Source organism: Plectropomus leopardus, chromosome 7 (assembly GCF_026936395.1).
Source record: "Plectropomus leopardus strain MGB_pleo_1.0 chromosome 7, ASM2693639v1, whole genome shotgun sequence".
NCBI classification, from domain to species: domain Eukaryota; kingdom Metazoa; phylum Chordata; class Actinopteri; order Perciformes; family Serranidae; genus Plectropomus; species Plectropomus leopardus.
Window position 1 is genome coordinate 6,517,343 of NC_142182.1, and position 14,053 is coordinate 6,531,395.

Genomic DNA, 14,053 nt, shown 5'->3' on the forward strand with positions numbered 1-14,053 from the left:
TATGAGTTTGGTTTAACCCTCTAACAGCTGGATCCACAGTAGTGTTATTGTGCTGCATTCAGACGTCTTTAAGGCAAGGGAAGTTTGGCTCAGTTGGTAGGACTGGCGTCCAGTATATAGAGACTGTGTCCTTGCTGCACCGGCTGCAGGTTCGAGTCCGGCCTCTGCCCTTTGCTGCGTGTAATCCCCTCCCCCCCCCCATTACACTATGTTTGTCCTATCAAAAAAAAAAGCCACAAAAATACCTTAATAAAAAAAAAGCAGAATCTTTAAAGAGCAATCAAAATATAATAAAAGTCAAAATCAATTTTAAATTATTAAAAAGAAAAATCACCCTTAAAAAAGCAAAAGTGCAGACAATAGGTGCAAAGATAAAAAAAATATTTAAAATAATTTGAAATCAAGTTAAAAAGAAGTTTGCAGTCATTACAGGGTGGAGTAGGCAGTGTAAAAAAGGAACATTTTCAGCTTTGACGTAAAAGTGGTCAGAGTCGGGGGTTGTCATCATTTGTGAGTTTACGCCAGGTTTGTGCTGCATGATGACAAAATGCGGCTTTACCACATGTTGTTCTGACTCTTGGGACCATCAGCAGGCTGACCCCAGAGCTCCCGAGGGCCCTAGCATTTAAACCTCTGAAATCTTAGAAACCTGTCTTTATGTTTTTTAACTTTTATTTTTGTTTGGTTATTTTCATTGTAATTTGCTTGTACGTTTTCTTGTTCAATCGCTTGTCGCCCTCATCCCATGTTTTTTTTTTTTTTTTTTAACAAATCAAGCCAATTTCCTCTGGTTTTAAAGGGTTAACACCTCAAATACTGAGCAATGTGTATTTGTCAGAACTGAAACATGTTGTAGCCTACAAGCAGTGTTGAGGAGTAACTAACTGCATAGTTACAATAATTAAATTTCAAAATAAATGTAATTGTCATCAGTTACAAAAATGTTCAATACAATTTAAGTAAGTTATCAAAAATATTGGTGATTTTAAAAGGAGTTACAGAAAAAAGTCTATTAAGTAAAAAAAATGCATATGTTTAAAAAAAATCATTCAGTTGCTTTACATCATTTTGCCGTGTAGGGATGCCTTCTTTTAGCATATTTTTTGGACAACACGGGTTATGTAATGCAGTTGAAACTATTTGAGAGTAACATTTATGCGCTTTTTTTTTAGGCCTTTTCAGCTTTATTACCCTGTTTAAAACATTTTTTGGAAAGGTAATCAAATGCTATAAGTTACATTACTTTGAAGATGTTATTAAAATACATACATAACATTAAATTTTTAGTAATCTGTAACCTGTTACATTTCAAAAGTGACCCTTCCAACACTGCCCACAGGTAGTTTCCCTCGCTGTCTTTCTCTCTCACACAGACACACAAACAGAGAGGCTGCACAACAATTCAAAGTGCTGACTCGTAGGTTAGAAGGAAAGAATGAAAGTGATAGCGAGAGAAAATACAAAACTGAACAGCTGTAGTCAAGAGAACTATAAACCTTTATGGTGTAATGAGAAATCAAATCAGCCAATCAGACTTTATTTGCATAGCACCTTTCATACAAACAAAACTGTAACGCATAGTGCTTTTACAATAAAACAACCCCACACACAGAAGCACGTGGATCAAAAGCATGACTGTGTAGTTAAGTAAAGCACTAAAATCAGAGTACTCATCAAAAACAGGTACTGAGGAAACGCTACTATAAGTAAGAAAGTATCAGGACAGGACAAAATCTATAGTTAGAAAGATAAAAATTGATCAGTAAAATAAATGAGAAAATAAAATAAAATAAACAACATTACATTATTATTATTATTAATAATAATAATATTAAATATGTTGATATGATAAATAAACAAAATGCTTGAAAAATAAAAAAAATTATAATTAAAAAATATATTTAAAAAGGTTTGCTTTAAAAAAAGAAATAACATCGTCTGCTGCCCTTAGGTCTTCAGGCAGGCTGTTTCACAGAGGAGGAGCATAGTCATAAAAAGATGCCTCACTGCCAGTATTTTTTCTAACTTTTGGGACTATTAAAAGATCTCAGACCTAAGGGTTACAGAGACTCCACTGATAGAAGCAAATCTGAAACATAGCTCGGACCAAGACCGTTAAGAGCTTTAAAAATAAACTCTAAACTCTTAAATAAACTCTTTAAATTTTAATTTAAGCTATTATAACTAGAGCTATACACAGTTTAGTAAATCTACAACCTCACATTATGACTTTGATTTAAAGCTTGATGAAATGTCAGTCGAAGTAAAAAAAAAAAAAAAGACATTCTCAGATGGAGGTCTGTGGGAAAAATATTTAGCCTACCAGTGGTGATCAGGGTCAAAGATTAGTAATCTCTGTAAGATATCAGTCCAAATAAATCTGTCATGAACACAGTCAGTCAAGAGGGATAAATGAGTGGATTTGTTAAGTTGTAGACTCGATTAGAAATTCCTGCCCTGTCATCACGCTCACTGGGCTTTTAAATCCCCTTTGTAGTCCCACTTGTCCTTATAATGACCCTCTTGAACACACACACACACACACACACACACACACACACACACACACACACACACACACACACAGAAAGAGAGAGCTCAGTTAGCATTGGTTTTGTGTGTGTGTGTGCCTGCATCTGTGTCTACGTGTGTGTTAGAGAGTCAGAGTGGGACAAGTTCATCAAGTTTGTCTGCTGAAAATAAGATGGGACATACTATCTATCATACATCCATTAACCCGATTGCGTATATAAAATACATCTAATGGAAACACGTATATTAAAAAAAACCCCTCCCATTTATCGTTAAAAAGTTTTTCTGCTCACGTGAGATGGTATTTCGAAAATATTTCACAAAACTGCAATTGAAACACTTTTTCCGCTTCTATAGGTCATATGATACATTTTGGCAAGATTGTGTATTTTTTTAATCTTGGAATTTCCAGCTCAGCTCCTAGATTACGGCTAAAATACACTGTGTAAACAAAATTGTTACATTCATACTGTTAAGTGCAAAAAAAGCCCCACTGAAACTCATTCAAACTGCAGTTTTTGATCCCACAGCCATCAACGCATAAAAACATGCATTGTATTACGTCATTCTGGGCTTTTGCCTTGGAAATGATTATTTTTAGTATTTCTTGCCCGATGATGTCATTTTAACCATGTTTGGCATAGTGAGAAACTACATGCTGTTTCCACGGTTACAATCAGTGTTCTGCTAATTATTGACATATCTCAGGCTGTGATCATGTAAAAAAATCTACTTTGCAAGTTTGCAAAGTAGTATATATTGAAAATATTATTTTTTGTGTTTTTTTTTTTTCATCTTAAAACATACTGACTTTATGACAAAAACCTGACATTTAAAGGGTTAACAATTCTAAAATTGATGAATATTTGATATTTATGATAAGGACTGATGTTGGAATAAAAAATAAACTCAATGAAAGTTGAAAAATGGTATCAATGAATGACATTTTTGAGAGCCTGATTTTGAAAAGCGCTTTTTATGTGCAGAGCGGTATGACTGTGAGTATTTAATATTGCACAAAAAATATTAATTTATAAAAAACATTGTTGCTGCTAATTATTGACATATCCTAGACTGTGATAATCTAAACTGTGATAAGAATGTAGTATATTGTGTTTTTTTTTCCATCTTAAAACATAGTGGCATCATGACAAAAACCTGACATTTTAAGGCTTAAAGAATTAGAAGTATCCAGCCAAAATGAATCAGACCATGAAACCAGGTTTTCTCATGAATTAACAGGGGCCCAATTTCCTGTGACCCACATGTTGGACATTGTCCCATCCTTTTAAAGAAGCTGCTTCAAATGAGAAATTGTCCTAATAATTACCTTGGCTTCTTAGAGGGAACAGAAATCAATACCTGACTGCAGTGTTTGGTTGCAGTGACCTCAGCAATTTTAGGTCCCTGCTTTCTCCTTGGCTGCTTGTGTCTGTGACGTTATCGAGAGTTGGGGACAAAAGTTAGAGGTACTGTTGCTTTACTTAAATTTGGTTTTTAACAGGTCAAAATGAGATTCACATAAACTCGATGCTATGTCCTTACAGCTGATTATGTTGATATGAAGTTTGGTGATAGCTTGTTTTTAGTATCTAACAAACCTTGTCTTCCTCAGTGTCTGGGTAATAACAGAAATCAGGCCAGTGCATACACTAATTAATGATTAAATAACAGCGGTCACTATAGTAGTTTAAGTCTTCTAAATGTCTCTTTGTCAGGAATACTTAACTTGGTTTGCTGCTGGACCACTTTTACAAAATAACAGGAGGCCAGGGGCCAATTGGAAGCAGCCCCATATATATTTCTAGGATTTTAGAACATTTGTAGGATTTTACGATTTTTTTAGGATTTCAGGACATTTCTAGTATTTAAGGAAATTTCTTGGATTGTAGGACATTTATTGGATTTTAGGATGTTTCGAGTATTTTAGGACATTTTCAGCACATTCCTAGAATTTCAACACGTTTCTAGGATTTTAGGATGTTTTGTAGATTTTAGGATATTTCAAAGATTTTCCGATGTTTCTATAATTTTTGCACGTTTCTAGGATGTCAGGACATTTCTAGTACTTTAGGACACTTTTAGCATTTCAGGACATTTCTTGGATTTCAGGCCATTTCTAGTATTTAAGGAAATTTCTTGGATTGGGGGACATTTACAGGATTTTAGGATGTTTCAAGGATTTTAGGACATTTTTAACACATTTCTAGTATTTAAAGAGGTTTCTCGGATATTGGGACATTCATAGGATTTCAAGACATTGCCAGGATTATAGCACATTGCTAGAATATTAGGATGTTTCTAGGATTTTAGGATTTTTCTTGGAATTTGGGATATTTCAAAGATTTTCCAATGTTTCTATAATTTTAGAATGTTTCTAGGATGTCAGGACATTTCTAGTACTTTTGGACACTTCTTCGATTTTATGACATTTGTTAGATTTCAGGACATTTCTAGAATATTAGGAATTTTCTAAGATTGTAGGACATTTTAAGGGTTTTAGGATGTTTAAGGATTTTAGCACATTTCTAGGATTTCAGGAAATGTCTAGAATTCTAGGGCGTTTCTAGGATGTCAGGACATATCTAGTATTTCTAGGACTTTTGGACATTGTTGGGATTTTGGGACATTGGGGGCTTAGCTAAGACCTCTGTTGGGGATCAGGGAATCCTCCACAGGCACTTATTTTGATAAACAAGCTCTGTTTTGAAGCTGTTTTATGCGCTCTGGCACCCTATGTATACTAAAAGTGCAAAAAAATCCTAGTGTGAATCACTGTATTTTTGACTGTGAATTAAAACAAACGGTTGGGGGACCACCCAACATCCCATCATGGGCCAGAATTGGCCTGCGGGCCGTAAGTTGAGTGTCACTGCTCTATGTCTATTAGTAGGTGACGGTGTAATAAAAAAACAATGCACATATAACAGGACAATAATATATATTCATAGTATATAAAGCAATGCAACCATTATATCCCACAACACGGTGTTTAAAGTACTGTGAGCTATTATTGCCCGTATCTCTCCATGTCAGCACCAAATGATTATAATTTAGGAGAAGTTATCTTCTAATGAGAAGCCACATCATTTCACAGCTTTTTAAAGAACAGTGTTTACTCGAGCAACTTTGTTGTCCCTGAATAATAGAACGATGCGTATTATGAATACACACCTAACTGGCAGCTATTGAATATTGCATATAAGATAACCCCCTCTGCTGCATTATTCATCTAGATTTTAAGCTAAAATCCCTCTGACCTAACCTTGAAATAGGCTAAGTGCAGTTAGATGTTTCTTTGCCTCTGGTGCTCTGATAAAGAGGTGTCAGAGGATTGTGTGGAGAGGATATTAACCACAAAATGCTGCAGGTAGTCCTCACTGAAGAGAACACTTTTCAAGCAGATGAAATCAGTTTATAGAAGAGTTTTTAATGCAGGTGTCTGTGCATATATTGTCTTTGCTGACAGCTTTAATGTGACAGCTCTTGAGCTCATTATCTTTTTCCAGTTTTCTCTACCATTGGTAACAGTCTTGGTTGAGGTGGTGCCTCATCACTGCTGAATTAAGAGACTGAAATCAATCAGCTTAATAACCTGGGCTGCTGTGTGTCTGCAGGTGACTCCATCTGTTTACACTGACGAGATGTTACGGTGCAGAAGAGCCCCTGGCTAACACCAACAAGATGAACCAGTCCTGCATCCTGGAACTGCTTGACATGACCGAGGCTATGCATCAGTAAGTTAAGTTCAGCAAATGTTGTGATGCCTCTGTAGCTTAATAACTTGCTATAATTTCACTTTACTTAAAAAAAAAATCTTATGAGAGAGCAACCAGAAAAAAATGGATGCAAATGACACAGTAGTGAAAGGTGACAACAAGCACTAATAACTAGGTTGATGGAGCCGTTAAAACATGCCATTGTTTTTCTTTTAGCTTGAAATGCTAACTAGAGGCTGGTCCAATACCATCAGTGACAGCTGTGAGATGACAACAGCCTACGGCAAAAGATAAAAGTTGGACAGGAGTTTGCTATCACCACCGCTATCTGCAGACAAGCTTCAGCTGCTGACTTTCATCTTTACAGAATGAAACCCTGGGGAGTCCACCATAACGTTCAAAACTCAAAAATAGATTCTGCATCAGATTTTGACAAATGCCTCCCCGCTACAAAAGACTCCCAGACCACAAGGATATATAATAATGTATATAAAACTGCTCCTGTAACATGTTCCCAGTCTTACTTATGCAATACTTAGACATTACTATAGGAGAATTTGTATTGGAAACACATTTAAAGGGATAGTTTGGATCTTTTAAGGTAGGTTTGTATGAGGTACTTATACATAATCAGTGTATTATCTACGGTAGATGTTGGCTGACACCTTTCCAGTTCGGAGAAGCGGCAGGCGTGTGGACACACAAGCTAAATAGCTTGCTGCTGCTCTGCTGCTGCTGCCTCAGTTAGTTAGATTGTTTGTGTTATTGTGGGACTTTTGTATGTAAAAAGGATTACTTCAGACTCTACAAAGTCACATAAGGCTCAGTTTCCAGTTTTCACAACTTTAAAAGTAGCCTACCACAGTGCTAAATACAACTCAAATTGCATTAGTAATAAGCAATATGATAGCTCGATTAATAAAATATTATGTTTGTTAATGGTAAACACAGCCACTCAAACAGATCGTGTGTAATTTACTGCCAAGCTGAGGCGGCTGGTGTCGGCAACATAACAGAGATCAAATTTCAGCTGACAGGGGAGGTGGGAGCGCGGCACACGCCCGTGTTTGTTTACTTTTTGGTGTGATGAGAGGAGACATGGCAAAGTTATTCTCTTAAAAAGTAACTAGAACAGCACCAATATGACACCATTTTGGATTCATAGCTGAGGAAAAAAGTATCCTCACTGGCTGCAGGTGTGTTAGCTGAACTTTCATGGGATGCTTTTTTTCTGTTTATTCCTGTCAGTGGCTTTGAAAGCTTTACCTGCTGTTGGCTATACTTTATGCAATTTCCAGTGAATATGACGATATAAATTTGGGTTTTCTGCTTTAAAATGTAACATTGCAAAGGTAGCAAGTCTGCTACTCACCCTTAACGTCTCCAGTCTGATCTCACAGCTGATGGGTGCGTTATTTGTTTACTTAAAGTAACAGAAGTGCATTTTTAAATGGATTAGAGCTCCAATGATATGTGATGCTACATGATCGATAGACTGTCTGGTCTCTTTGGACACGGTGTCATTCTCAGGAGCAGCTGCTGAGTCAATCAGGACACCTGGTAAAATTCAGTAAACTGGCCCGGTGTTTGGCTTAATATTGAAAATGTACACACAGGCCCAATCCTAATACTAACACAAACTAACTAACTGATCAAGGCAACCGTAGACCAGCAGCTCCCGTGCTAAGAGAGCCAAAATTACTGTTTTTTCAATGCAGTCTTGTGGCTTTGACGAGAGCATAGAAAGGGAACTAAATACATTAACAACTGCCCGAGAAGATGAGAAAAATAAAAAGACATTGACATTCAAACATCTCATTATTTTACCATTCATCTCCTGCATACAGAACATGTGCTGTCCGCTAAGGTCATTAACATTGTACCAAAGTTGCTTTCCCTTCGTCAGCAGACACTAATTGATGGGCAAAGGGCAACCAATGTGACTGAGCACTCTGTACTTTTAGAGCAAGAATTTAACAGGGGGCTTGGAGCAAAATGCCATCAAAAGTTTGTGAGATTTCTATGAAATTAATAAATGCCCCCTCATCATAATTAGGAGGGCCTATTTTTGTATCTCACCCTGTTCACAGATTTTGTTGACTGTCAGATATGCAAATGTGAATCTGAATGAGCCCCATGGTTGGCCACTGTAGGTGGTAAGCAAAAGCAATGACCAGAAAGATCTTTTAGGTCATCCTAAAAGCCACAAAATGGTGTGCTTTAATATACAATAAAGTATTATTTATATTCTTTGACTGGCAATAAAGTGATAGAAGTAAATGAAAATAACTTAAGTTAACTGATACGAGGCATATTTTTCATACATATTATAAACTCTTAAAGGAATAGTTCAACATTTTAGAAAACGTGCTTATTGTGTTCTTGCTGAGAATTAGATAAGAAGATTGATAACAACTCTAATTAAAGAGTGTTGTCGATATTCTCATCTTAAACGCAAGAGAGTAAATAAGTTTTATCTTCCAAAATGTCAAACCTACCTTTAAGAATGAAAAAAATCAACAATATGAATTCATAGGTGTTCCCACTAACTTAAGATAACCTGCATTTAATGCAGGTTATACATTTATACATAATAATAATACAATACCATATGCTTCCAAAAAAGTCTGGTAGATGTATAATGTTATGCTAATTTTGCACAAATTAAGTGTAACACTTGTTTTTGTTCTTATTTTTTGTAAGTTGAAGTTAAAGATTGAATAGGCTACCTTTTCTACTCTCACAAAAAGCTTAGTTCTCTGAAATTTTGACCACAAATTTGTTTGTTTGTGTTTGGGAGTCTTGTTTTGGATTGTGCTGAATTTCCTGTCTTCACAATAAATTTACCCTTAGTTACAAATAAAGGGACTTTGAACTTTTACAAATTCAGGGGAACAACATTGGACATGGCCTATAAGTTTACAGGCAACAGTTCTGAAAGACATTCATGCACTCCTGCCTGCCAGCGGCAAGCTCCCTCAAAATTAGGAACATCTGTTGCGTTATGTTGTGCAATAAAATTGCACATGATGCTGTTTAATCAGCCTCTTGATATACAACACCTGCCAGGTGGATGTAAATGACAGATGCTCACTATCATTGATTTAACAAATTTGCAACCAAAATTTGAGAGAAAAACATCTACTGAGTGCATGGCTGCTGAGCTGATGTTTCAATAACTATCAGCTGGGATATGGAAGCTTTGACCACAGCAGGAGAAAAAAGTTTACAGCATCTGTGTGTTTGTTTGTGTGTGTGTGTGTGTGTGTGTGTGTGTGTGTGTGTGTGTGTGTTTGGGGTGTGTGTGTACAGGGAGCAGAATGATTGGAAAAGGTCATGGGGGATTGGAGGAGATTTATCACTGCAATTTGTACAAGACACCATCGAGTAATAATGAATAAATCATCACTTGTGTGTGTGTGTACCTGGCTCTGTGTTTGTTACTGTGTGTGGTTTGCAATTTCATAAAGTTTGTGAGATTTATTTTTTTTTTTTTTGCCAAGGTTCCATGACAAGTGAAGCTGGAGATGGAGGACGCAGAGTGTTTCCATGTGGGCGGTCCAGAGGATGCAGAACGGTTGCGCCAGGACTGTTTGCTGCTTTTACTGTCGACTTCAGCCCCTGGAGGGGAACAAGGTACGGATGACAGAGGGGAGGTTGACTGCTCCATAGAGTACCATACATAAGTCTAGATTTACTGATGGCTGATAATGAATTTAGATAAGATGATCAGATAAAGTTGTAATCAGACCTGTAGGGAAGCAGAGGATAGGATGCGGGTAAGAATGTAAAATTAGAAAGACAATACTCTTAAGTAAGCACTCTTTCTCTTTCTGAGAAATGTCCTGAAATCCAAGAGATGTTAGAAACTTACACAAATTATAGAAATGTCCTTAATCCTGGAAACATCCTAAAGTCTTAGAAATGTCCCTAAAATCTGAGAAACATCCTCAAGTCCCTAAAAACTTCTTAAAATCCTAGAAATTTCCTGAAATCCTTGAAACATGTATGGGGCTGCTGTGACTGGCCCCTGGTCTCCTGTTATTTGCAAAAGTGGCCCCCAAGCAAAGCAAGTTGAGTCTCCCTGAGGTAAAGGGTCAAGGGTCAGGTATCAGGTTACACCAGCACATCCTCTGGTCGACTCTTTTACTGAAACAGTGGGAGAAAGTGGCACCTGAGAAGCAAAGGTCAGCATTAAATGGAGTAACATTATATTAAAGGTAACATAATCCCCTCTGTGTGTCATGACTGTTTTACAGTGGGCGCCACTGTCAACAGTTTTTTGCTTTGCAAGAAGCGTTACTCCAGGGATACCAAAAATGGTCAGTCAGTCCAAAGTCCAAAGATGGTTTTGTTGTTGATTGCCATTGAATTTTTTACAGACTTTTAGTACCCCCAAAGAATTAATCCTAATGAATGTAGTGATACCCTGAGATATCTCTGGCTGAACCATGAGGTTTTTGTTTTTTTTACGCTCAACTTTTGAAGAGTTATGCGATGTAATAACACCTCTTGTAGAGCCTGTTGCATCATTCCCGAGGGAGCCAGTTCCTACCATCATGTGACCTATAAAAGCGAAAAAAGTGTTTCCATAGCAGTTTTTTTGCAGAAATAGGAGTTTTTTTTTTAAATTGATGTTTCCATTATTGCATATTCACAATTTCAATTTGCACAATTTGAAGTTTAATGGAAATCCGCCTACTTTCTCACACAAATAGATTTCATTTGGCTCCCTCTAAATGTGGCGATTTAGTATTAATGCAACTTTTTTTTTCCTTTGTGACACACACAACATGAACCCACACGGCAAAACTACAAACAATAATAGAAGTGTCACTTTAACAAAGTGCATCTTCTCATTGTATCTGTTAGGATGTGGCCCACACATGCACACAAGTACATACAGCAGAGTCAAACAAACACACACACACACACACACACGGATGGAAGCAAAATCTTGCGTAATCAGCAGTGTCAAATGGAGTGGAACTAAAAGGATGAATGTGTTTACTGTAATCACTGAGGTAAACACCATAATGAGATTCTCTTTCTGCAGCAATGGTGACCCTGAAGCAGAGCGGGACTGCTAAACAGGGTCCACCATCGGCACTGTCGCACACACACACACACACACACACACACACACACACACACACACACAATGGTTACTGTAGCTTTCTCAGTGTAGCTCAGGGTTTGATGATAATGGCTACCAGACATGCATTCACTTAAGTGACGTGCAGCCACTTTGTTTCACTCTACTACTTACTGCTTTCAGTATTATTGCATGTGTGTGTTTTGTTGTGACTTTGTTAAATATGCAACCCTTATGAGTTTTTTTCCATCTATTCACTTATCAGCAGCAGCCCTTCACAGATAGATTGCCCTAGCTGTACCAATTACCTGTGCATTGTCTCCTTTCTAACTGTCTTTTTGCCGCCTGATTTCAAACCTAGTACACTGCATGTGTGCCTTTACAGACAGGGGTATTTTTGAAAACAGGGTTTTTCCATCCTTTGCTCTCTAAAAACATTTCCGTCCACACAAGCGTTATTATGAAAAGATCTCCATCCAAATGAAAACGTTGTGTCAAGAGCATGCCAAACCAACAGACAGTGATATAACCGTAACCTTTACATCAGGCCACATTCACTATTGCATGAAATGTCGCCTCATTTCTGATGCATTAAAAAAATAGACAAAAGGCTTAGAAAAATTGACATTTTCAAATAAAACCGCATATGTAAGGAAAAGCCCTGTATTTGCTCGTGTGAATATATGATTACCCTATTGTAGTGGGCTACCAAAAGTTTCATTTGTATTTGTTATATTACATTTTTTTAAATTGATACTTGGCATCTGTGTGACGATATAATATTGCCACATAAACATATTGTGATATTACGCTATATCAATTTTCTCCAAGCCCTAGTTAGAAATCCTGTTAGCAATGTTAGAGCTAGCACTACTTTGTTCACATTCACTATTGCATGAAATATTGCCTCATTTATGGAAAAAAAATAGCCAAAATGTGTAGAAAAATCTATGTTTTCAAATATAACCGTGTACATTTGGAATTGTCCTGTATTTACTTGTGTGAATATGACTGGTTTTGGATTAGGTGGATGGAAGGTTAAAGATGGATCCTTTAACCTTAAATGTAGCAGGTGGGTAGATACTAACAAGGTATTTTGGAGCTCGTGTGTTTTTTTCTGTTTGGGGCTGTGAAGTCAAAGGTGACATAAGTAATGATAATGAGGAGAATCTATAACATCCTCAGGGAACTCGGCTGTGAACATAGTGACGATTCAGCCCATGATGGCTGCGCTGTACTGTATTTACTGCTCAGTGGAGCTTTCTCTGAGGACTTGTCTCCTCTCCTCTCCTCTCCTCTCTTCTCCCTTTGAATCGAATCGAATCGAATCGAATCAAATTTCTTGAAGTCGGACTAACACACCTAGATAATGCAGTGGAGAGTCGACTTGATCTTTCATATATATATATATATATATATAAATATATATATAATGAAAGAAAAGATTCTATGGGATGTCGATGTTTTTAGCCTGTCTGGTTGTACAGCGGACTCCCAAAACGTTCTCTTTGGACTCATAGATAGTTTAGTTTAGTTTAGTTTAATGGCAACATTTAAATGTTGCCATTTCTTGGACACAAATAGCAAAATGTTAATTCTCTGCACAGAATTAAAAAAAAAAACAAAAAAAAACGTAGACAAATCCACGGTTTGTTTATTAGTTTTTTTAAATTCATTTTGTTTGTTCTTCTGTCGAGACTCACCTCAAGCATTGCAATAAACTAATGACTCATGCAATTGTAATGGAAACTTGCAGTACTATTTTCCTTCTAAATTTGCGTTTTGGTGTTGAATCTACTCATTTATGATAATCTTGTTAGCAGTGTGAGGGATTCCTGGTCTCTACCCACACTTGTGCTTGTACTGTACTGTTAAACTTATTGGTCACACGTTATTTTAGGGTAGGCCGCCTGCACAATTAGCCAGACTCCTTAACATCAAAGGCAAAAGGACGAAGCTTTTGACTTCTGCTGTCGACACACAAGGGGATCAATTAGAGGTAAAAGGAGAAAGTTGCTGGAAGACACCAGTCTGTTGAAAGGGATGATTTAATTGGGCTTTAGTCTGTTGAAAATGTTTTAGCTCTCTGTTTTTAACACATTACATTGATTCAGGAGATGGATTAGGAATGGCAAATATGTAACATTAATTTAGAGGGATACTTCATCGATTTTCAACCAGTTTGTGTTAATTCAAGGTGGCTAGTATGTGTAAACGAACTGTGGTAAACTTTCCCCCATCTAACCAGTGGCCAGACATCCCTATAAGCTGTACTATTTTTGTGTTGTCCGCCACCAATGCTGCCGCCTCTGCAACACAAAGAGTAAACAGCTGATCAAGAGACACACCTGTGCCTCGCTATCTCTTCTCTATTCACACCAAAATCTGATAAAACAGTAAAACTAAGCATCAAATAAAAACCAAGATAACGTTACTGCAAGATTATTTTACTGTATATTACTATATTTAGCTGTAATGGAGAAAGTTTGTAAACAGGAAGTGGACGTTATGCTGCTTCCTTCCCACTTAGTGCAGTATGCAATATAAACACCCACAATAGCAAATAATACCATTAGCAATTAAAGTGGCCACTTTTTATCAGTTAGATATCCAGTTAAAAAAAGAAGCACCAGGAGCAGGATCTTAGACAGTTGTATTTTATGGTTTTAATAGTGGTAACGTCACCGCCCCTGTCCACAGGGTGGCT

General features: G+C 37.0%; 1 protein-coding gene across 1 annotated transcript in view; it reads left to right on the top strand.

The window, feature by feature from the left end:
- Nucleotides 1-14,053, top strand: part of hydin (HYDIN axonemal central pair apparatus protein) — a 48,572-nt gene that overhangs the window by 6,056 nt on the left and 28,463 nt on the right. The window contains exons 3-4 of the mRNA XM_088079754.1: nt 6,150-6,269; nt 9,755-9,887. Coding sequence (XP_087935880.1) covers nt 9,801-9,887 — 87 coding nt within the window. The 5' untranslated portion in view covers nt 6,150-6,269; nt 9,755-9,800. The remainder of the gene's footprint in view (nt 1-6,149; nt 6,270-9,754; nt 9,888-14,053) is intronic.